Raw genomic sequence first — 26,087 nt, forward strand, 5'->3', positions numbered from 1 at the left:
CTCTCTCTCTCTCTCTCTCTCTCTCTCTCTCTCTCTCTCTCTCTCTCACACACACACACACACACACACACACATACACACACACACACACACACACACACACACACACACACACACACACACACACACACACACACACACACACACACACACACACAGGCCTACATTAGGCTAAGACAGCGAAGACAGGGAAAAGAGCCACTGTATCAAGGGAGCGAATGACATTACTGAATCATCTCAGTAGTGAATCACTGTGATCAAATCAGCCATAACCTTTAGCCAGGGTTTTGTCCTCCCGTGAATACATAGCAAAACATTGTTGTGGTATGAAATCATTGAGAAACCCTACCACAGTCTGGACACCTGTTGCAGTTGTCACCCTCCATTAAGGAGTGAAAAAAGATGTTTGGATACTGTTCAGATAAACTTCATTAACACACATGAACTCTCTCTCTCTCTCTCTCTCTCTCCCCCTCTCTCTCTCTCTCTCTCTCTCCCTCTCTCTCTTCTGGGAGGCCAGAGTGAGTAATAAAATAACTCATAAGGGGTCGAGTACGGAAACAGCTCCGAAAGCATAAATAAACCATCACCTCGCTCAGCCATTTTGTTATTGGCCATAACTCAAGCGTCCAATACAGCGTTGCTTGTTTATATAATAACGTCATAATGGTGGCATAGTTAAGTCGCTTGGCAGCCGCAAGTCATCTCTTCTCCTCTCTCCTCTCCTCTGTGGCCAAGAAAATGAATATTAGCTCAGTGATTTGTTTTCAAGGCTGCTCAGTTACCCTTCAAAACTATTAGATGTCATGAACACATTTAACATTCCCAGCTGGGCAGATTTCCCATTTAATTACAGCCATTTGGCTGAGCTCTGTAGATGTGTGAAAAGGACATTCAGTCATCGTTTGCTATAAAGTTTGCTGCTAGTGATACAAAATCTGGTCATATTTATGGATACGGACTCGAAAGGTCAGGTAAGTTGTGAATAACTATGGCATGTGAAAGAAAGACATGTGTCCATTATGTCATTAATAAAGGGAAGTGCCTATTTTTATAATCAACAGGTAACATATTCTGATTGATGACACAATCAAAATATGCATGCTGGGCCAAGAAAGTATGTTGAATCTGATGAAGACAAGGTTGAAACGTCGTTCTGTGCCATAAGAAATGAATAGATTTCGAGTGTGCATAATTCTTTCAACTGGAAGCTAAATCAGACTTTGTCCCGTATACTCTAAGATGGGAAGTCTAGTTTTCTGACACATGCATTATGTGTGGAATGTGACACAATATGGACATTATTCAGTTAAAATATATATCTGACACATTTTGTGGTAAACTGCACATTGATTAGCCTATTTAAATGCATTTTAAAATTTACAACATTACCAAATGTACTAATATTTTCTCATCACAAACCTGGAATGTGGCTTAAATATGACTCAAAAACAGTTCTTATTTCATTGATTCCTTTTATCACACTATCATTACCCCTTGCTTATACATATGACACATCTAACAATTGACACAACACGTGTTGTCCCTGAGCACACACAGCACATGTGTTGTCCCTGGGCACACAATTTGAGTAATTTCTGACACAGCACTTTTTAGAGCAGGGATGTCAAACTCAGGAACGGGGGCCAAATTTGGCCCACGGGGCCATTTTATTCGGCCCGCAAGATCATTTCAAGTGTGTATTACAGCTGGCCCACATACACCATCAATGTATAGTGTAAGAAGCCTTGAACATGAAATTTGGTGTGTCTCAGGACATGCAGACACATTTGAACTATCATACTACAGGTATATGATGGGAAACAGTGTGTGTGAAATTTAATTATGTGTATGAAGTGCATGCATACACAATTTTAGTCCATTTTTTTAAAAATAAATGTTGAGTTTGACCCACGACTTCATTCCAGATTTTGATTTTGGCCCTCAGTCAATTTGAGTTTGACACCCTTGTCGTAGCCTTGACACAGAATGTGCACAGCTTTTTCATTTTAACTGAAGTTAAAAAACACTGAAGCAACATGGTGTGTTGTGAATATTATCGCCAACCAACATTAACATGAGAGGGAGAATATAGTGGAAAAAAGAGATGAAGTCACATCCTTTTCATCTATAGAAACATAAACGCACAAAGAAAAACATGCAATGCCGAAAGAAAACATGCAATTCATCACACATGTTTTTTTCTTTGTGTGTTCACATAAAGCTTAACATTATCCAACAAACAGCTTCTTCTTTGTACACGTGCGCAGCAACAGGGTAGCGTAAATAACAATGAAATGCAATACTCTTTAGCAACTATAATTCTCTCCAGCCTAGTCTGAAATATGAGATGGAAGAAGTGTTTGAAATTTGCCCAAAATTAATCATGAGCTGCTGAGCCAGACCAAGAAACTGTCTTCTGTTTCTCACTCTTTTTTTCCTACTCAAAAATTCTTTTTCTGCCTATTTCTCTCAATTACAAAGCTCAAATGCTTTGAAAAGTGGCAGACTGTGTTTTTTAAAAGGGAGAGAAGGAAAGTGAGATCGGGAGACAGGAGGCAGAGACAGAAAGTTTGTGTGTGTGTGTGTGTGTGTGTGTGTGTGTGTGTGTGTGTGTGTGTGTGTGTGTGTGTGTGTGTGTGTGTGTGTGTGTGTGTGTGTGTGTGTGTGTGTGTGTGTGTGTGTGTGTGTGTGTGTGCGTGTGTGCGTATGTGGGTGCGTGCGTGCATGTGCGTCTGCGCCTGCGCCTGCGCGAGTGTGTGTTTATGTGTGTGTTTGAGAGACAGCGAGCGAGAGAGAGAGAGAGAGAGAGAGAGAGAGAGAGAGAGAGAGAGAGAGAGAGAGAGAGAGAGAGAGGCGAGAATCAGAAGACAGAAGCCACCACAGTCCCAGTGTCAGCTCATCAGTATGATAACTGCCTGTGTGTGAATGTCTCCCCGCTTCACAACTAGGCAACACATGTAGACTGGAAACATGTTATAGGCTATAATTGATTCACGAAGTCTCTGTTTTAAAGCCATGCAAAACCCTGACTGTGCGAGAGACTCACTAATTGGTTGGCCCGTGTGTGTGTGTGTGTGTGTGTGTGTGTGTGTGTGTGTGTGTGTGTGTGTGTGTGTGTGTGTGTGTGTGTGTGTGTGTGTGTGTGTGTGTGTGTGTGTGTGTGTGTGTGTGTGTGTGTGTGTGTGTGTGTGTGTGTGTGTGTGTGTGTGTATGGATTTTTGTAAAATGTGGATTGTTGTTAGATACGCGGCTCATTAACACAGGAACGTGCATCTCTCTACACGTGCACGCGCACACATACACTACACACGCACACACACACACGCACACACTCACACACACACACACACACACACACACACACACACACACACACACACACACACACACACACACACACACACACACACACACAGGGCCGCTGCTAAGGTTTTGGAGGCCCTAAGCATAACTGGACAGGAGGCCCCCCATAATTAAATAATAATAATAATCTATTACCTAATAAATATATGTTTTGAAATGTAATTCAATATTTTTTTAATATTTCATTTTTTTTTAATCAATAGGCCCATTATTTACATTTTTAAGTCAATCTCAATTTACGAGGCCCCAATTTTGGGAGCGCGCGCACACACACACACACACACACACACACACACACACACACACACACACACACACACACACACACACACACACACACACACACACACACACACACACACACACACCCATATACAAGTATAGTCCAGCCAAGGCCCCCTTATATGGGTTGAGCCACACTATTTTTCTGTGCATCCCCTTTCACTACCATAGGTCTGTTAGTCAGTGCCCTGGCATATGCAAAATAATAACTGAACGATAACAGTAGTATTGGTCAGAGATGCAATAGATGATAATAATGCAGTTCTTACGGTAATGGTTCTGATTCTCTCACTTGGTTCATGCTATATTTTCCCCAAAAGCAAGTCAGGTCAACATGTATTTATTTATGGAGCACAACGTCTGACCAAAGTCATGTACAGCACAGGTCCATATTGATCATACTGCATAACAATAGCAATATAATAATAAAAACCAGGTCCACTTTTTACATTTTAAAGGAATCATTCAGGATAACGTTATACCTGTATTTGCCAAGCTAGCTCGGTTCATTCAAGCACTATGATTTAACCAGAAGCTGCCACTGGGGTACACTGTTGGTCTTCATGTGCGCTATCGTCAGCACAACATACTACATACGTCCTAAACAATAAAAAACTCCATCCTTCCTGAAGCAGATCAGGCACACACACAAAATAACATCTAGGCCTGTTCAAACACATAAAAAATGAAATTCATTACCAAAGGTCTACCAAGTACGGGTGATACTGTCACTTTAAATAATATTGCACAAACAAAATTATTTTTCAATCATTGATGCTATGTAAATAGTCAGCACAGGTCAGAAAATGGCTTAAACGGCAATAGTGAATACGAAAATACAAAGCTGTACTGCTCTATGTCAGCATACAGGTGGAATTCATACAACATAAGAGATCAACATCTAAAAGATGTTGATCTCTTATCTTTGATCTTTGATCTTTGATCTCTAGTATTCTTACAATATCGTGCCACTGGGTGGCAGCCTTGCATCATCTTTAAGTTGCTTCCATTCTGACAGATTTCCTCTTTCAGGACTTTTGCCAATGTGAGCAATACAGGACCTTTAGTTTGATTGTTCATGTTTTATCTATATACTAGGCAAACCACCTTTTCATCAATTTAGGTCAAATTACAGAAAGAATCAGTGACAGCAATGCTCCCCTTTACCCTCAGTAGAAACACTGGACTGTCAGAGCAGACCTTTGTTTAGGAAGTCCGCATGATCTGTGACCTAGGTCACCAACCTTTTGTTTATTCACAGACTCTGTTCCTGTTCCTGATGTTAGCGACATGCTGTGTTACCAAGTAACAGTTTCTATGGGTTGGTTGCTAGTGACAGCACTGCAGACAGTAGTCTGGGAAGGCTGCAAAACTAGGAACCAGTCAAAGGTCTATTTGTCAAGTACAATAGAGTCCCAAAATACTGCCCTGCTATAAACTTAGACAATGAGGTGTTGCATGTTGGGCGGTGGTGAAGACTGTGACGTCTGCACAGATCATTTGATCTGACAATGGCTACTCTCACACAATACACAACACAACAGTATCAATAATATCACACTTGCAATTGTATGATGTAGTCATATCTTAATACCAATATCTTACCTAAACATCAATGAATACATTCGTCAATATTGAGCCTTTTACCCATTTACATAGTTAAAAATAGTAACCATGAGCCATAATTGTATGCTATAGCCTACTATTACGGGAGTATTTCTTTCCTCAACAGGTACATGAGCAAATAAAAAAAAGAATAATCTATTTCTTACCATGGGCTACATCATTGTCCACATCTGTCCAGAGTAATGACTCAATCTACCAGCGGTCTACACACAGGTGTAATGGATCGCTCAGCCTGTCCTTGGCAGCAAAGCCATACTGATGGTGGTGCTGTGTGTAGGATGACGTTTGTGAGGTCAGGTATTGTGGGTGCATGTAGATGAGCTTGAAAAAAAAAACCTGTGTCTGCATAGAAACAAGGGCAGATATGGCATATTGCTGCCAGGTGACGCAGATTTCATAGTGATTTAACCAGGCCACCACCACAGAACATAGTTTCAGCTCACTTGTGCCGTCTCCATTTGGCCCCGTGTGCTCCCTGCCCGTGTGTGTGTGTGTGTGTGTGTGTGTGTGTGTGTGTGTGTGTGTGTGTGTGTGTGTGTGTGTGTGTGTGTGTGTGTGTGTGTGTGTGTGTGGGGGGAGAGAGAGAGAGAGAGAAAGAGAGAGAGAGAGAGAGAGAGAGAGAGAGAGAGAGAGAGAGAGAGAGAGAGAGAGAGAGAGAGAGAGAGAGAGAGAGAGAGAGAGAGAGAGAGGAGACACACACACACACACACACACACACACACACACACACACACACACACACACACACACACACACACACACACACACACACACACACACACACACACACACACACAAACACACGATCAAACTTGTAATTGGCCAAGAAGAGCCCAAGTAGGACAACGTCTCCATGGTTCAGGGAGCTGAGCATCCTCTTTCTGCGGGAGTTCGCCTAAAGTGTCACCTGTTCCTGCACACAGGCAGCCTGTGCTAAGATAAATTACCATGAAGTTGCAAAATAATGAAATAAACAGAATAAACAACACATGCCCTTACGATCACCTGAGACAAAATCGGATACTATGTTCTTGAAAATTGTGATAACACTCATCCCAGAACTTCTGTGATAGATGAAGTGATAGCTAAAAATAATTCTGCTGTCATAAACAGGAGCTTTCGGGGAAAATATTGGAAAAGAATCATAAGATACCCAACACTAAAAGTCAAACAACACTAAATGAAAGAGGAAAGAAAAAAAAGATCATCAAAAATATAGGTAAACAAATAAACAAATAAAAGAGACTTTGCAGCCATTCATTTACTGTAGTCAATCCTGGCAACCCTGGTTGTCATGGCACACATCACATGACAGCAGTCTCTCCTGCATAACCGTCTCCTGCTGCTGTTGGCCTGTCCCTTGTTAATCACTCTGGGAGAAGTTGTTGAGAGCTAAACAGTGCTGAAGTCATTTTGTACGAGTTCACTTTGGTTTTCCTGGTTTTATGGCACACCAATCCTACCAGCCAGTGGTTCCATGCGTGAGTAAACTACTGCAGCACAGATGGGACCAGAGCAACTATGACATTCACAGGAAAAAGGTACGATTCAGATGGCAGAGCAAGTGTCAGTCTGGTTTTGACACACACCGAGCATTCAACAGCATCCAGCTGCAGAGAAACTGAATACCTCTGTTTGAGTTAAGCTTCTCCCTTGGAATGGAGTGGAGACAAGAATAGATGTAGAATAGAAACAGAGTGTGATGGGATCTTGAGATGGGTTTAAATTGAACTCAAGCAGAGGGGAAAAACAGAGTCTTTTTTATAGCTGAGGAAAGTCTATTACCTAGCCTTATTTTTCCAGTGACACACTTGCTGTCTTCGTGTAAGTTGATTTATCTCCTGTGAGGAAAGGAATTTTCATTTAAAATGCTCTTGTTATTAGTAGGCCTATGTGATATTTTTTGAACATTTTTGTAAACATTTCTAATGATTAATACAGATTGCATGGGACTTAGAATGGAACCAGAGTTTGCCTCGGGTATATTTTAAAGGTTTTAAGGCTGTGAGTTTTTTCCCCTCCTCTTCAGGTGTCGTCTGCTAAAGCCACCATAAATCGGACTCCACCTAAAACATACCCCCACATCAATAACAACAGCAAAGAGAAAAGGGTAAGCAGATAGCCATGCAGTATTATTGGTAATTAATAACCCCCTCCATAAGGTACCCTGAGCTTGGCACTGTCCTCCACACACACACCACTGGGGCCCCTGTTGGGCTTACCACTGCTTTGCATGGGTGAGGGACGAGTGCGATGTCTTTGTGTGCTGCTGTGGTGTGTTGATGCTCAACACAAAAAAACCCTTACATTAAATTGTTTTTATCAATATTGCAGCAGTTTTTGCAGTAGGCTATTTGTTGCATTTCAATAGGGTTTTTTGTGCATTATCTGCTGTAAAGGGGAGGATGCAACTATGCAAGCAGGCTGCAGTATGATTATGTCACCAGTATTGTTTCTTGTTGGACAAAAAAGGGGGACATATTGCACCCATTGCAAAAGTCTCTGTACTAATGATAATGGCATGCTATTCCAATGCCTGACCACAAGATGGGAGTGTTCATCAGCAAAGAAAATACGTTGCCCACCTGTTTCTGATCTGCTGCTTCTTTTTTTCACTCAAGCTGAAGGAGGACCGCATATCTGTTATCGAAAGAGACAACCACATACTGCTTGAGAAAATCTCTCACATTATGAGGACAACTGGAAGGATTGACAATAAGAATGACTACATAACTAAAAGGTAGTAGGCCTAACCCACATTGATGTGATCAATACAGTCCCATTAGTCAAAATGTAAAGCCCTGGTGATGTCTTTCATTCCTTATTTCTGATCCATCCACAAAGTAGATGTTAATTCAACATGTAAAGTCAGATTTAAAACTCGAAGTGTTGGTCCCAGAGATGTGGACTTGAGACTTGGACTTGAGTCAGACTTCAGTCACCACAAATGACTTGACATGAGACTTGTCTTGGCAATATTAGCAATGACTTGAGACTTGACTCGGACTTGTATGCTATTGACTCGTGACTTGATTGACTTGACACTTTTAGCTTGCAATGACTGGCAATAGCGTGCCAAGTCTAAATATATTATTTTTTTTGGATTTGTATATGGAAAATACATGGGGAAAAATAATAATAATTTGGCCTTAACCAGTAGGGCCTACCAGTAGGCCTACTATTTTTGTTTAGAACACGACTGACAAAGGGGGACATGCACACAGTAGTATGGAGATGAAATGAACTCATGCCCACATGTAAATATTGTGCATAAAATGACTTGTTAAGGGCTTGGAAAAATTAGACTTGGAATTGAACTTGACTTGGCTTTGGCACGACTTGGATTTGAACTTGATTTTGTCAAACGTGTCTTTGTTTGTGACATGACTCGGACTTGATTGGATGGACTTGAGACTTTGCGCTACTTGGGACTTGCAAAAAGTGACTTATCCACATCTCTGGTTGGTACTCTCTCTGTTGAATTGACACTGCATATTGTACATCATCATCAGACTTAGCAGCGAGAAGAGGCAACAGGACCTCCTGAGGATCACAGAGGAGAATTTGCTAATCCTTAGTCGCTTGTCTCAGTGCGGGCCCAACTACAGTGTCCAGCGATGGCATGATGACTGGCTGAGGACCACAGCACTGATGGAGAACATTGGAAGATATCCTCGTTTGACTTCAGTACAGGTGCACACAATGTGTACAACAGGACTTCTTTTTTTAAACTAAAGTCACCTGATAACCTACCTATTTGTAGGCTACGGTACTTTTCCGTTGTAAATTAACTGTGTATGGATTTAATTTCAGGCCCAGAGGTTTGGTGCATGGTCTGCCAAGAAAGTCAGTGGTGGGCAAGTGGACAAAAGCACAGCTGAGCAAGAACAATCAAGTGACAGCACTGATGGAAAGCATCCAGGGCACACCCAGCCAGAGGAGGATGATGATAGTGACATCTCACCAGAGGAGAAGAATGCAGACCACCAGGACCAGAAGAATGCTGAAGTGTCTGAAAATTAAACAATAGAACCTAATACTACAATGCAGGGAAAGACCTCAATAAAGATTTGTCACATGCTACTTGTGTGTGTGTGTGTGTGTGTGTGTGTGTGTGTGTGTGTGTGTGTGTGTGTGTGTGTGTGTGTGTGTGTGTGTGTGTGTGTGTGTGTGTGTGTGTGTGTGTGTGTGTGTGTGTGTGTGTGTGTCTTGTTGGACAGATATTAATCAAACACAATGAGAAGATTTTGATTGTAGGCCGTGTAGGCTACGGCAGTGGTTTTCAAAGTGGGGGCCGCGAGGGGTTGCCAGGGGGGCTGCGGAAAGTTGTTAGGGATAAAATAAATTGGGCCTATTGAATAAATTGAATAACTAATGTAGCCTACACTAAAATAAACCAAAATTGAGGTACACAATATTCCCATGAGTTAATTTTATGTGGTGCACTGACTCACAGGCCTAGGACTGTGGTTGTGGGGGGTGCACAGGAAAAGTAGTGCGGCACAACCCATGTAAAGGGGGCCTTGGCTGGAATCTACCGGTGTATGGGGGGCCTTGGCATGGTTAAGTTTGGGAACCCCTGGGCTACGGTAGGCCCATAAGGTTCCCTCTAAATCATTCGCCTTGATCTTGATCCTAGGGAGTCTGAAAGTTTCCTTCTTGTGGTATTTTAGTCTGCACTTCGTTGAATCTTACCGATCATTATTTGGCACTTACAAAAAAATTGTGTCACTGATGCCAAAGTCCGGCACTATGGTGAAGTTTCTACACGGTCCATTTTCAGAGTTGCACTACCGGTGCAGAAGTAACCGCGGAATTGAACTACGCTGTGCATTTGTCAACCAACTTTGATCCTCCAGACATAATTTCCCTTCCATAATCTTAGCATGGTGTTCTTGTCAGTATTGTAGAATAATTTTAGACAATCACTATGAACCTTGACAGACTGCGAAAGCGTGTCCGACACTACATAGATCAGGTAAGGTTTAATTTTAATCTCCAGTGGCTACCGTTAGCGCACCCAGCTATCTATGGAGTTTGCATTAGTGCTATGGCTATTCAATGCAATGGCAATGCAGTTTGCTAAAGCTAACGCTAACCTGTTAGCTAGCGTTTCTTGCTAACTTGTCACCACGTCAGCTACATAGTTTGGCAAACATTCCCCTCAATTTCTTACACTTACGTTGTGAACAGGGTGAGTTTAATAATGTACGCATTAACCGATAACAGACATGTCTCAGGTCCTACAGCCCGTGTTGTCACCCACGCAAGCTCTCGACCTACTATGTGGATTCAGTTATCCTTAGTCCATAATTGGATGTCTAGCCAGCACAAGTGATACTCCACAGGTTCACACTCACAGTATAGTAGAACAACAAAACATATGGCAAGCAAACCTTACTCGGAGATGATTTGGTTAACAGTTAACGGAATAAAGTTTGTAGTCACACATGTAGCCAGCATGTGTGTGTACAAATAGAACGCGCCTTATGTGTGCAGACCAGAATCATGTAACAGAGTTCTATCACCAGCTCTCGTGTCGCCCTTTGCATACGTGATGGGACAGACTAGTTACCTGGTCCTGGACCGACTTTTCAGAACCATATCTGAGGCAATGCGGTGGAAGAGAACATGAAGTACTACTCTTGTCAGCTAGATTGGCAACAACACTTCACCCCCCATGTCTTTCGAGTCTGTTGCACTGTACAGTAGGAGCTGAATTGCATTTCGCTGTGAAGTGTGACCGCAGCAGAAAACGCGCATTTAACATGTTTACACGCTTCGCACCTTTAACAAATTGTGCATTTTTCCCTTTTCTTGGACCTGATGTAGTCCCTGTACAGGCTGCGTATGGCTGTACTACTGACGTCTTGTAAACATACCGTAGTAGGACGAGTAGTGTCTTTGAAGTGGCGTGTGATGTGGACAAATAAACTTGCATAATTGTGCTTTAATCAGCGAAGTTGCTACTTGAACATATATGTGATTACTGCATATTGCTCTCCCTAACATCCTGTCATTGGTTGTCCTGTCTCATCTCAACAGCAACAGTATCAAAGTGCTCTCTTTTGGGCAGACAAAATAGCATCCCTTTCACATGGTAAGTGTCACCCCAAAAGTTTATGCCCATTGCCTCATTCCTCTCCATATTTTAAGATGAGCAATACATGTATTGGCCAAGATGAATGCATTTATTGACTAAATGTACGCCACTTGATTTTCAAAGCAGTTGAAGCATCTGTGTTGGTCTTGTTTTCACAGAGGACCCTCAAGACATTTACTGGTTAGCACAGTGCCTTTACCTAACGAATCAATATCATCGCGCCTCTCATGCTCTCCGATCACGGAAACTTGACAAGGTACGCGTACGACTCTAAGGCTCGCTGCACAGAAGGCATGTTTTCCTCAAGTTTACACCTCTTGTATTTCACACGCATCAGTAGCTAGTTACTGAGTCAAACCAGTTACTCAGTCAAACGTTTAGGCTGGACTTAATTTTGTTTGAAGCTAGAAGTTGCATCAGTTTCGTTTTGTCTCTTTCACTGAGAGCCAACCTCAGTTCCCATTTCGATTTTGGCCTGGATGAATACCAATCACGATCAGTTTCACTATCGATTTTGCAGATTTTGTTGTGTCTTAATCATCCTTACACTTCTATGGATGCTTTCCATTTTCTATGTGGGCCTCTGTCTGAATCGTGTTAAGAACTGCTGGAACATGTTGAACGGTCAAATTAAGGCGTATTCTGGGTCGAATACTTAACTCTGTCTCTTTTTCCTGTAGTTGTATGGAGCCTGTCAATACCTCGCTGCTAGATGCCATGTAAGTATGAGAGATGCATCATTGGACTTAAAATTTGAACAGCGCTGCCAATGTGTTGCTTATTGTTGAACACTACACTTGTCAAAACTAAATGTATCTTGTTTCGGATAAAAATTCATGAACATTTTGAAATTACTGCAATACATCTCTTTTTTTCCCTTGTCTCTGATTTGTTTCTGTATTGATGCTTTAACTGCTCTGTTGTCCGCAGTATGCTGCCAAAGAGTACCAGCAGGCTCTGGACATTCTGGACATGGAGGAGTCTGCCAGCAAGAAATTACTGGACAAACCCATCAAGGAGGACAATGGGATAAAGGAGAGCGCCAGGGAATGGGAGATGTCCCCAGCTTCAGTAAGTGGCCTCCAGTCTACCCTTGTGGCTGAGGCTGTCAGTCTCCAGGTCCATACATACCCCAGTGTTTCCCATACATTGAGGAAACTATGGCGCACCGCCATAGTTTAAAATTGGCCGCCATAGTTTCCGAAAATGTTTAATTTTGTTTGTTTTTTTGTTTTTTTTGTTGTTTTTTTTTTTTTAAACAATATCCGTTTAAAAAAAAAAAAAAAAAAGATTTCCTTCGCATTTTCCTCCTGGAGTAAATACATCCTAAGAGAAAACCATGAGTGCTTGAAAGACAAGAGGGATCAAAAGTCTAGTCAAATTGTTGTTATTAACTTGGGTTTGGGAGCAATAAAAAATCTTCAGAGAAGGGACAGTTGGGATTTCACAGTGCTCCTAAATTCTTAACTGTGCTCCTATTTTTTTTTTTTTTTTTCCATTGCATAGACCCCTGCATGAGGGACAAATGAAACGTGTGTTGCAAACACAAATGATCCACTGTAGGCCCTACTGCATTTTAAAAAAATATAAATCACAATGTACTACTATACTTTTCATGGGTAAAATCTTGTGTAATTTCTCAAAACATAAATGGCTGAAATGTAGGCCTATAGTTTCTCCATGCGCCAATGTCATACTTTACTCATTGTTTTGCCGTTTTGCATTTACGCCGTGTGAATTTCCACGCACACCCCCCCACCCCACCCCCCCAACAAAAAAAAATCCCGGCTGCCCCCATAGTTTCCAATTTTTTTGTGGGAAACACTGTACCCTAAAAGGGGTGTCCAAATCAACCCGACGGTTGGGTATTGTCGAGCGTTGGGGACAGTTCGGACAGAATTGGCTCGGTGTGTCTTGGTGCGTTTGGGGTAGTTGGAGGACGTTGGTGCTTGTGGGTCTCCGTTGAGAGACGTTCAGCATGTTCAGTTGGGCTGAGGAGTGCGTCGGTGGTCAGGTTCAATACCGGGCTCTGACTGGTTTGTGCTAACTGCAAGCAGGAGGTGGGAGGGCAGTTAATTAAGCTATAGCAAATTCGCAAACGTCTACTTGAGTTTCATTATATTACACTTTGTTTGTTTAGACAGCTTGTAACACACTGCCCAGCGTGCCTTTTTCCTCTTTAGCGAACTAGGTTGCAGTGAGAGAAATTAAGTCTTATATTGAAATAATGACACTGCGAAAGTCATCGTGTTTTGTGAGCTAGAGACGGAGATAGAACGTCATCTTGATGGATTAATTATGAATGGGAGGCGAGGGGGACTTGGCCTATAGGCATAGTAGGCTGTAGCCTATTTAGAGTCATTAGTAATTAGGGGTGCAATGGTACACAAAGACCACGATTCGGTACGTACCTTGATTTATTTCAAGCACAGGTCTGATTGGTTCGGTACAAATACAATACATTATACCGTTACAGGCCTATTAGTAATGCATCTACTCTCAAGGCATCCCGTGAAATGTAGAGAGTTGACTTCGCAAAAACATGAAAACATTTGGCTACTAATAGGGCCAGGTGCCACCCGGAGGAGTGTCCACGGCAGGTGATATCAGCCCGTTGTCTTGGGAAGAAAACTGTGTCTGATCAAGACCGAAAGGAGCAGACAGGCAACTTACTAGTCGTAGTTGGAAAGTCTGGTTGGATCGGCTATGTGTGCATGAGGCTTTACAAGTTAAAAATGTTAAGGAGGTGGGCTTCAGATCAGAGGGTTACTGGTTCGAGTTCCATTTTTCCACTCCCTAAGTCACTCCTTGGCTGAAGTGCCAAGGGACTGTGAAAATGAAACAATGAATCAACCTGGGAAATTGTAACTCCTATTGTCATTGTGACACAGCACACAAGTTCACACTGCACGGAACGAAATTGCATTTATGCCTCACCCGTACAAGGGGGCAGCCCCCAATGGCTCCCCAAGGGAGCAATGCCATGGGACAGACCATATTCAGGGTACCTCAGTCATGGAGGAGGATGGGGATAGCATTGGCTAATTACTTCCCCCACCAACCTGGCGGGTCGGGAGTCGAACCGGCAACCTTTGGGCTATAAGTCTGACACCCTAACCGCTCTGACCCCCTCGCAAAATGTAACTGATAGTGAAACAAGAGCAGTTGATTTTTGATTTGCCATTTTATTTGTGCAGTACTTTGAGGTGGACACTGACATTAGTTCAACCTAGTGCAAGCTTCCATAAGCCCTATAGTAGGCTGAGGATGTTTGTGTTTACTCTGTCTTTGATGTGGGTGGCTTTGGCTTAGACACTGATATGCTGCTGACGTTGGCAGCAGTCATTTTTTAGTTTTTGAAGTCCAGTGTGGGGATGATGCGATGTGTGATTCTCTCTTTCTCTTGTGCTCATTCTTCTGACCCCTCTCTCTCTCTCTCAGATCAGCAGCTCCATTTGCCTCCTGCGGGGGAAGATCTATGATGCCATGGACAACCGCCCCCTGGCCACGTCCAGCTACAAAGAGGCCTTGAAACTCGACGTCTACTGCTTTGAAGCCTTTGACCTTCTAACGTCCCACCACATGTTGACCGCCCAGGAAGGTAAAAGGCCAGCGACGTGTGCTTGGGGATTATAGTTCAGTTCAGTCCAGTCCAGTCCAGTCCAGTCCAGTCCTGTCCAGGCCTGGTCCTGTTGGTGGTGGGGCCCCTGATATGCCCTCGGCCAGCCGCGGCCCTTACCTTGGGCCCTGTGTGCGATTGTTCCTCCACTGTACTTCTGCATGTGCATACATTTTAATTTTCTCAGAATAGGTCTTGTTGTTGTTTTAATTGTTATTTATTATTGAGAATCTCAGTAGGGGGTTACACTAAAAATACATTGGTGGATGGCAAAGTAGATCTCTAATCGTAAGAGCACTTGAATGAAACTGCAGTTTGTTTTAATGCAGGATGAGCTTAAAACTAATTTATGCACAAGATGAAACCTTTTCTTGCCCGTAAACAAGTGCATTGTTTTGATCAGTAAGAGCACTTCACCCCTCCCGCATAATACAGTGCACTGACACTGATGGTCTTTCTGCAGAGAATGAGTTTTTGGACTCCCTCCCCCTGAGTCAACAGTGCACGGACGAGGAAGAGGAACTACTTCGGTTTTTGTTTGAAAATAAGTTGAAAAAGGTCAGTTTAACTCTTCAAAATACACGGTTTTCTTGACCTTTCTGACCTCATTGTGTGTGTGTTTGCACGCGTGCGTGCATGCGTGGACTTGTGTGCATGCTTTGTTTTATGAGGAGTGGGGGTAATGGAACATTTTTCATTGATAAGCAGATGCTCTCTCCCAATCTATTGACATTAGAGTATGTGCGAGGACTCCTTGAGGTTCGTGCCGGGGTGTGTGTGACGCAAATCATTTGCATGTGGAGGCCAGTTGGGATGCTAATGGCATTGTCTGTCCGATGAACCATATACTCAACCCAGCCTCTCCACCTCTCTCTCTTTCTCTCTCTGTCTCTCTCTCTCCGCAGTACAACAAACCCAGTGAAATGGTTATACCTGATTTAGCCAACGGACTGGAGGACAATTTGGATGTAGTCGTCTCTCTGGCAGAGCGACATTACTACAACTGTGACTTCAAAATGTGCTACAAACTCACTTCCATGTATGTTCAATAACACTACAGCACAAGACACACACACACACACACGCACACGCACACACACACACACACACACACACACACACACACACACACACACACGCACACGCACACACACACTCCATTGCAAGTACTCCATTGCATGTTGTGCATGTTTCAAGTTTTATCTTTTTGTGGTTATTCGTTTTCATGTTGAGTCCCCTTTGATGGTTCTTTTGTGTCTTACTAGGGTAATGGTGAAGGACCCATTTCATGCCAACTGTTTACCTGTGCACATAGGAACTTTAGTAGAACTCGGCAAAGCAAATGGTAAGAAAAGCAGCCTGGATATCAAGTGATGTTCTATACTGGCCACGTGGTCATTTTGAGAGGCTGTAATCAACCCATAATGGAATTAGCTTAATTTTTGCATTTGAAGAGTTCAGATGCAAAACCCCCTAAGTGCCTTTTCAGAAAATAATCTTAATTCATTTTTATTTAATACCAAGCTATCAAAATTGCATATTTTTTATTTATGTAATATAACTATTTATATGTATTATCAACTACATGAATGTAAACCAAACCAACAACGGGGTTCTCTAAAAATAAAGAAGTGCCGGTCTTCAGAAATGGAATTAGGGGGTTTTGCATCTGAACTCTTCATTTGTAGCTGCTGAATTTGTGGATTTTTGGATGGTAATGAGTCATTGCTTACTATATACATATTCTTGAAAACATTTGGGATTGGTGACGATCCTTGTAAATACTGTACATCCATAGTATACAGAAGGATTCAATTTGATTTGAAAACAGACAAGTTTCCTGGAGCCTCTATTATATGGTGACTAATGTGTTTGTTTTTGTTTTCCATTTCAGAACTGTTTTATCTCTCTCATAAGTTAGTGGATTTGTATCCTAATAATCCGGTAAGAAGGGTGGTCAATCTTATGTTTTTGGATGAAGACGGTTTGAAAGAAGATGTGACTCAATATGAATCGCTTATCTGTGTCTGTGTCAACAGGTGTCATGGTTTGCTGTCGGTTGTTACTATCTAATGGTAGGCCATAAAAATGAGCATGCTCGCCGATATCTAAGGTAAGACCCTCTAATGAAATATGATTAGAGTACTCCAGTCATAATGACACATTGATCGTTAGCCATTTATAAATAATAAATAATTTCCATTCGGTCAAATTCAAATGGACATGGTAATCTTTTTATGATTTTCATCTAAACAGTTTTGAAGTCTTATTCTTGACATCTTTGCCCATGCATTTTAGTAAAGCCACGACTCTGGAGAGGACGTATGGGCCAGCATGGATCGCGTATGGACACTCCTTTGCCGTGGAGAGTGAGCACGACCAGGCCATGGCTGCTTACTTCACTGCTGCTCAGCTGATGAAGGGGTGCGATCCTGATCTTTATTTTACACTGAGTACAAATGCCGTTTAGAAGGTCGCTGTTCCTATTTTTTGCTCGAATAATCAATCAATCAATTGGAAGCCACCATTGGTGTATGCAAATGTTTAAGCACAGTAAGGACAAGACATACCTAGAAGATTGTACCTTTCACAGTTCTTCCGTGAAAGTTTCCCCCTGTCTGAAGTTGAACTGACCTAGTTATACTAGTGTATTCTGTTTTTCCTTTTTTGTTGTGTATGCCCTGTTGTAAAGCTGCTTGTTAAATATAATGCAAAACACACACACACACACACACACACACACACACACACACACACACACACACACACACACACACACACACACACACTATGATGATTTCATGTAACACATACAGTACACATTCACTATGTAATGTACACTTTTTAATAGTCAGGTGCGAGGCATACCGTAGACAACGTGTAGAGTTGTCTGTAGACAGTGCATGTCTAATGTGGGTCTTGCTGTGTGTGCGGTGCTCCAGGTGCCACCTGCCTATGCTGTACATCGGCCTGGAGTACGGCCTGACCAACAACTCCAAGCTGGCCGAGCGCTTCTTCAGCCAGGCCCTCAGCATCGCCCCTGAGGACCCCTTTGTCATCCATGAGGTGGCCGTGGTCGCTTTCCAGAATGGAGAGTAGGTTAAGCCTCAGTTTGTTATCAATCATTCAAAATGCATTGATATCATATCACATCATTTTTGCCTGACTCAGTGCTTTCAAATACGCATACACATTCACACATTCACACACCAGCTCTGGAGGCTGCCAAGAAGATGACAATTGTCCTGGGTTCACTGTGAGGGTGTTTCACATGCACATTCACACACACACACACACACACACACACACACACACACACACACACACACACACACACACACACACACACACACACACACACACACACACACACACACACACACACAGATGGTAATAATGGACCTACATTAAATACTAGACCTAGCGCGGGATGACTGTCATGAGTCATGTCATTATATATTTTTTTATGGGATATGTGAAGTAAAACTAAGTAGTTTGTTTTACAATCTTTCCTTTTTTTCAACTCATAACAGGGTGAAATGCACTTTTGAATATCCATGGGCTATAAAATCGCACACCGCAAGTTTGCTACAACTCTGTTCTCTACTTACAGTTAGACATCAGAAAGACAATTATTCTTCCAAGCTGTCAGGGGGGGAAATGGTCTAGTGTCGCTTTAAACCAATACTGCAATGTAGCTCATGAATTGCATTGCATTTTTCTTTGTCTGGATGGAGCTCATATCCCTAATGTGATTAAATGTTCATGTGCCCTTTCAGTTTTAAGACGGCGGAGAAGCTGTTTCTGGATGCTATGGATAAAATCAAAGCAATTGGGAATGAGGTACGTGTGTTTATTTGTTGTTGTTTTTTGGTTTGTTTGTTTTTTCAATCAAGAAAATAAGTTGTGTTTTGTGAGTGGGTGATGTGTGTATAAATGGAGTTACAAAATTCATGAAATCTGCTTTTATACATCTGTTGTCTTTAACACATCAGGTCACGGTGGATAAGTGGGAACCATTACTGAACAACTTGGGACATGTCTGCCGAAAACTTAAGTAAGTTTTCATTGTTTTTCATTATCTTGAAAAGGCCATGTGTGTGCATTGTGACTTGGATGTGTACACTATTTTAGTGTAGTGCGAGTGACAACTGCTAGCAGTCTACTCAACTGACAACGAGCGGTACAAATACTCCACAGCAGACTGGCATCATAGAAAGTCATGGCGTTATGACGCTATTGCATTCCACATGTTTGGGTATCGTATTGTCTTGTTAAGTTGCGGAGGGCAATGCCACAAAAAACAGTTTTGTAACATGACTGCCTCGCATGAGGTTAGTAGTTGTCCAGTGCAAAATTGTCCCCAGACCAAAACCGCCCCTAACCCTTACCTGTTAGGGGTCAGACATACCAAAGCCGAACGGAACGGACGCGGCCTTTCTGCCGGTGTGTTCTACTCTGCCTTTCACACTGACAGCGTCGGTGTGCACGGCCAGTCCTGTTCAAAACCCCCCCACAGCCAAAGCTAGCTTGCTACTTTGCCATTCATTTGAATGGGACCCCGCCGGTGAAAAATACGCTCGAGTTCTATTTTCCAAATGCAGCGCGGCGCGGAGCCGGCTCCTGTGCCGCTGACGCCTGACTACCGCCGGTTGGTGTGTGAGGACAGATATGTTTCCATGTATTTTCACCGACGCCGGTAAAAATCGCGTCCGTCACGCGACGCTTTACCGCCCTGGTGTGTAAGACCCCTTACAGGGTGTTGTAGAGCAGTATTTCTTAACCTTTTTTCTTGAAGCACCCCCTAAACTCTGCCCAAGACAAGCCGTGCACCCCCAAACCAAACGTCTATATGTGTGTATGCACAAAAAAGTTATTCTTGCTTTAGACATTAATCAATTATTAAATGACTTTACTTTTGGTCCAAAGCATGTTTTAATTTGTTCTTGATTTGGCCTAATTATGAGGTTTAGAATCAGAATTTTGGTCACAACCTCAACACAAACAAAATTCTGTGCACCCCCTGAAATCTCTGGCGCACCCCCAGGGGGTGCCCGCACCCCAGGTTAAGAACCACTGTTGTAGAGCATGAGAAAACCTGCAAAAGCATGGTGCGCACACGCAAGGACTGTCAATATTGGCGCTGTATTAACACGTTCTCATAATGCCATTTTGCTGTATAGCTATATTTTCCTCCATCTCCAGATCTGTACCCTATGCACTGCTTTGTAAATGCTGGCTGCCCGTGATTGTTGTGCCGTTGTGCCGTTTAGCCTCTAATTAAGTACACCCTAGCAACTGGGAACTCGCACCTCCCCAGTGTGCTAATTTATTTAATTAGCATTGAAAAGTCCGGAAACATTTTATGTCTCAAATATTCTGAGGGAATTAATAAATGGGAAGTTATGGGAAAACATTTTATATCTATATGCGTAGTTTAACTTATCAGGGAAAGTTTCTAGAAAGTGCACTGTATTTGGAAGTTAACTGGAATAATAACCATCTGATAAAATGGCAAATAATAACTTTTTGTTCAATAGTTGGATCCGGTCAAATTATTTATCAATTTCTGATTGGAAGAGGCACGCCTACGACATTCCCCACGTCAAATATGTGCTAATTAAAGTCCCACAAACAAACTGGTTGCCGTAGCTGCCTCTCACCATCTAGTTAATTATAAGTTGGCCACCACGTCTGATTGATATAAATAGATAACAACCTTAAAATGATGTTACGATGTTGTTTAGGGAGCATACCATACAGATAAGTGGTATAAAAAAAAAAAAACCTAAAAGGGAGATGCGGCGTGTCTTTTTCTGAAAATAAAAGCAAAGGAACTATTGTATAAAAGCAATATAACACTTGTAGTAGTTGTAGTGTGCGGTTGGTGTGGGATACCCTCACCCTCAGCCTTCGTCTTCGTGTCTGCGGCGAACCACACCCGTGAGGGTATCACAGACCAACCTCACTCCCACCCGTGTCACGTTGGTTAACTCTATGTATTTTCTCAGTCTCTTGAAGACGTTCCCCTATGCACTGCTTAGTAATGAAGTGCTGCCCTTAGTTATTGGGTCTGTTGCCCTCATTAGGCTCACTCCACCAGCTTGGAACACACACACACACACACACACACACACACACACACACACACACACACACACACACACACCCCAGTGTGCTTACTTAACATTAAAGCTGCATTCACTCTACACGTGGTTAACCGCTGAGCGATAGCAGTCAATAGAATGTGAGGCTTGGAAGTGTGAATTAAGTGTTTAGTTTAGTTTAATTGATTAGCTTATATGACATGGCATATACAAGACAGTTCTAGTACCAGAGTTGGTGATAAAACTCATTTCCATCTGTGGTCCCTCGGCAGGGAGCTAAAATAAACATATTAAAAACATGCACAATATGTTCCTTACTGTTGCCAATACCGAGCAATGTGATGTCATGGGATCTAAGTGAAAACGAGCTTTGAGCTTTTGTGCAATTAAGCGAGAATAGAGTAGAGGTAGTTGTACAGGACAGTTGTGCAGATGCAATCTATAAAAAGGGTCAACAACGTTTATTTCCTAAGGAAACATAACTTTTTTTAATGTTGACAACACAATTTTGACCCTATTTTACAAGTCTTTTATTGAAAGTGTTCTCTCCTATGGTATTGTATGCTGGTATGGTCACTCTAAAGTGACGCACAAAAGTAAACTGGGTAAAATTGTTAAAACATGTGGGAAAATAATGGGGCGTCAGCAAAATGAGCTTCATAAACTTTATTTAGATAGATTAACAAAGAAAGCGGACAAAGTTTGTACTGACACTACCCACCCCCTCTCAGTTAAGTTCCAAATACTCCCTTCAGGATGCAGGTACAGATACCCTAAGTTAACATTAGAATGAATAGAGCAAAGAACTCCTTCATCCCCATGGCAATTGACGAATTGAACAAGATGTGGGAGATACATTCTTGACATTATGGACATTCATAGTGTTAACGGATGCATTTGACCAGTGGTCTGTATTTATTACGTATTTATTTACATAGCAACTCATATGTCTAGCTATTTATTGTGTGTATTAGTTGTGTACTGTATGTGTTTTTATTGTAGGCCTATATGTTTTTCTGCCATTCTGCTGTGCTTTAAGTCAAATTGCCTTTTTAGATGCGTCCCAGCATCTCTATAAGAGGGTCTGTCTGTCCGTCCGTCTGAAACGCATTCTTTCAATTGTTCCTTCTTTTGTCCACAAGGTGGCAGAGTTGGCATTTTGGACCGGAGCGTGCAAGCCAAAATGTATAATATATGTTACCAAACCGGCAAGGCTAAGCTGATTGCATTGTGAGACAACTGAGGTGTTGAGATGTTTGTGCTCAGATAGAGGGGCATTGCATTGCATAACGCTCCACGTCATGGAACCGTAATTAGTTGACAGGCGACCGGCAGCGCATACAGCTCTTCCTCTAAACGTGGACCTGTAACATTTGGTTAACTTTTTTCCTTTCATAACATTCACATTTTCCTTTGTGCTCGGATAGAGGGGCGTTTGCATTGCATAACGCTCCACGAGATGGAACTGTAATTAGCTGACAGCTCGACCCGCAGCGCAGCTCTTCCTCTAAACGAACCTCCCAAACCAGCGAGTTTGCGAACATTCTGCCACTTGTTTCAGTGAGTAGGCTAGTCAGTGTGCGCTGCGCACTGAAACATATTGCTCGAACTATAAGTAGACAGCTGGGCCATTTGACATACGGTGTTAATGATGTTCTCGGACATATTGCAAGGGAGGTTCATTTGTTTTCTGCTGGCGGGCCCGTAGCCTACCCTACAGGTGCTTTCAGTTGCGCTCAGAGAGAGCACGGGAGAGAACACGTCTTTTAATTCGTAATTGCTTGGTAGTCATGTGAATTTGGTAAACTCTGACACGGAAGCTCACTGCTGTGTGCCTTGACGGTGAAGCTGGTATTGAAAATTAAGCGCATAATTCACCCAAAGGGTGAACCCATAAGCGCATGATTCACCCAAACGTTTTGTTTATTTATTATTTGTCGATGTTAAGATTCTTTCCCTCATGCACATGGTGCTGAAATTGCGTGATACTAAAGGTTGATACTAATAAATGTCTAGTAATTTCTAATGTAGCCTACTTGATCTAGCCTATGTGAAATTTTAAATCATATGGTTCTTTTTCAAATCTAAGCATGATAGGGTTATTATAGCCTAAACTGCAAATGTTGCTGCCTGCTACATTATTTGGAGTTTCCATGGGCAATATGACCAATAATCAAAAAGTATCCTACATCCTCAGGGGGGCGTTGACAGGTTAGGAGGAGGCCAGAGGGAAAAATGGCATAGTTGGAACTGGCATAGAGGGACGCATCTGTTGTCCTCCTATTTGCCTTGTTAACGACATTAAAGCTTTCAAGTCAAGTCAAGTCAAGTTTTAGACTAGAGCCAGCAAGACTGAGAGAGGCAGTCTATGGTGCTTTCCTGCTGATGGCTCTCTGACCCAGTGGACTAAATTCTGCTCCTTGTAGTGCTTTTTTTTTCAGATGAGTTGAGCTTTTTCTATTTTAACGACAAACAATGTGCATGTTCCAGCTCCGCAGATCAGCAGCCACCACTCATTGATAATGTTCTTGTACATATTTTTTGGTGTTCTCTGATGTTCTCCGATAAATCAGTAACACTGTTCCTGCTTTCGTTGAGTATGTGTGTGCCAGACACGTCACCTTTTGTATTCAGTGCTTGCATGATTTCCCGCCATTAGTGATTCATAGATTCTCCACACAGAAATAAAAGAAAAGGGCTGATTTACATTTCAAGATGTTGTTGGTCTTTTCACCCCCTTAGAGGTTGTTTTTCTTTGTGTGTGTGTGTGTGTGTGTGTGTGTGTGTGTGTGTGTGTGTGTGTGTGTGTGTGTGTGTGTGTGTGTGTGTGTGTGTGTGTGTGTGTGTGTGTGTGTGTGTGTGTGTGTGTGTGTGTGTGTGTTTACATTTAGTGTGCACATTGGATGTATGGTGTAGTTACTTAGACAGACACCCTAGTGACGTATGTTAGATGTACTCACATCGAAATGATGACTATAAACAGTTTCTGTCTTGAGTTTTGTATTCAGCCCCGTCATATTTACAGCAGGAAATGTCACCCCACACCCCACCCCCAAATGTAACTCGTTTCCTCTTTAACAGGAAGTATGACCAGGCGTTGGAGTACCACCGTCAGGCTCTGGTGCTCATCCCCCAGAACGCCTCTACCTACTCGGCCATCGGCTACGTACACAGCCTCAAGGGAGACTTTGAAAGTGCCATTGACTATTTTCACACAGTGAGTGCCACCGACTTCCTGTAACAGTCATGCCATCACTCTGTTATCACTCTGTTGATCTCATGAGAGACACAAGTGCGAGATGAAAGCTCACTCAAATTACTCACTCTGCATCAGAGGCGACTTAATCCCTTGTGATTTAGTCTAGTTTTTAAGTGTGTGGTAGGTACAGCCTACCAGCGAAGTCTCATTTTCTATGTTATTACCACAAGGTGAATCAAATGCATCGCTGTTTTTTTCTTCTTTTCACTGGTAAATCCCGGCAAGAGTACAGCGGAAGGGTTTGCGGTTTTGTGTTCAAAATCAAAGCCAGTCATTGGCAGCATGGTGCAAATCAGCTAACATGTCAGTCTTCGCTACCCGTGGTGCACTTTTATATGGCGGCTTATATGCCAACGATGTGTCTGAGCCGCATCACCATTTTATTCCAAGTAATTCTGATGAATGCCACTTTGTTACTTGTACTGAATTGAAACCTCAACAGCTACTGTTGTGCTGCTCAGCTGAAAAGAAAAATTGTATAAGTTTATTTGAACATTGTAGATTCAGTGTATGTAAATGTTAAATCTCTCTCTCTTTCTCTCTCTCTCTCTCTCTCTCTCTCTCTCTCTCTCTCTCTCTCTCTCTCTCTCTCTCTCTCTAGGCACTTGGTCTGAAAAGAGATGACACATTTTCAGTCACCATGCTGGGACACTGCATAGAGATGTATATTGGTGATACAGAAGCATATATAGGTACGATGTATAGTTTGTTGCTAGTTGTGTTTATGGTGGTTTATACTTTTAATTAATTTAGCCATTTAGGGACGTAGTGAAATTAATTTTTTAGTAAGAGAAGTGTGTGCATGTGCGCGCATGCGTGTGTTTATTCCTACTTCGCCACGTTCACCTCTCCTCTTCCTGTCCAGGGACGGACATTAAGGACAAGGTGCGCACCACGCTGAGCACGCCGGCACTGATGAAGATGCTCAACACGTCGGCGGACGCCACCGGGGGGGACAGCAGAGTGCAGCCCCTGGAGGAGAGCGGCATCATGGCCCTGGAGACGCCCCCTCCACCACCTCCACCACAGCCCCCGCAGCCCCAGCCCTCGTCCAACCCCGCCGACAAGCAGCCCTCCGACCCAGGCTTCCTGCACTCGCTGCCCCTGGAGTGTGACCTGTACGAGAGCGACATGATGCTAGAGACCTCCATGTCCGACACCAGCACGTGACCCGGACAGGAGTTTTGGGTTGTAGAGCTCGGCACCACCGAGATTGGGACGAGGTGGAAACGAAACGAGCGCAGCTTATAGAAAGACAAGCAAGGCGAATTGGAAACATTTACATACACTCCCTGGGAACGAGGGAGGGAGAACGAGAGAGTGATGATGGGACATGATGGAGGTGAAAAGAAGTGAAGCATGTCTGGTGAAATGCGTATAAAAGTGACTTGACTGAAACAAAATGAGAAAGCATTGCTGCAATTCTGAGCAACGTACCCACCTCCCTTAATTCCCCTTTTCTCACTATTCCCACGCCCAACACACACACACACACACACACACACACACACACACACACACACACACACACACACACACACACACACACACACTCGTTCCTCTTCAACTCCTAACGCGCACTTGAGTTTTGCTCACCTGTGGATTTTTACATTGAATAAATGTGAGGCTGAATGCAAGATGGGTTTAATGAAAAGAATTCATAACAAAGAATCATACAATAAACCCTGCTTCAATATTTTTTACATTGTATCTATTCTCTTTGGC

At 42.7% G+C, this 26,087-nt stretch overlaps 2 protein-coding genes across 2 annotated transcripts; both read left to right on the forward strand.

Annotated features, from left to right (window-relative positions):
• Positions 1-6,719: 6,719 nt before the first annotated feature.
• On the forward strand, positions 6,720-9,357 carry cfap97d2 (CFAP97 domain containing 2). The gene is made up of 5 exons (XM_063214551.1): positions 6,720-6,815; positions 7,304-7,384; positions 7,896-8,014; positions 8,787-8,967; positions 9,088-9,357. Exons 1-5 carry the CDS (start codon positions 6,720-6,722, stop codon positions 9,295-9,297), a joined length of 687 nt encoding a protein of 228 aa, XP_063070621.1. The 3' UTR covers positions 9,298-9,357.
• A 716-nt stretch (positions 9,358-10,073) lies between these two features.
• Positions 10,074-25,532, forward strand: cdc16 (cell division cycle 16 homolog (S. cerevisiae)). Its single transcript, XM_063214552.1, has 18 exons — positions 10,074-10,252; positions 11,320-11,374; positions 11,536-11,633; positions 12,058-12,096; positions 12,308-12,448; positions 14,819-14,978; positions 15,460-15,554; positions 15,902-16,035; positions 16,262-16,341; positions 16,891-16,940; positions 17,036-17,109; positions 17,295-17,420; positions 17,939-18,091; positions 18,776-18,839; positions 18,992-19,053; positions 24,185-24,320; positions 24,964-25,054; positions 25,228-25,532. Exons 1-18 carry the CDS (start codon positions 10,205-10,207, stop codon positions 25,530-25,532), a joined length of 1,911 nt encoding a protein of 636 aa, XP_063070622.1. The 5' UTR covers positions 10,074-10,204.
• Positions 25,533-26,087: the final 555 nt, after the last annotated feature.

Source organism: Engraulis encrasicolus, chromosome 13, assembly GCF_034702125.1.
Source record: "Engraulis encrasicolus isolate BLACKSEA-1 chromosome 13, IST_EnEncr_1.0, whole genome shotgun sequence".
Taxonomy (NCBI): domain Eukaryota; kingdom Metazoa; phylum Chordata; class Actinopteri; order Clupeiformes; family Engraulidae; genus Engraulis; species Engraulis encrasicolus.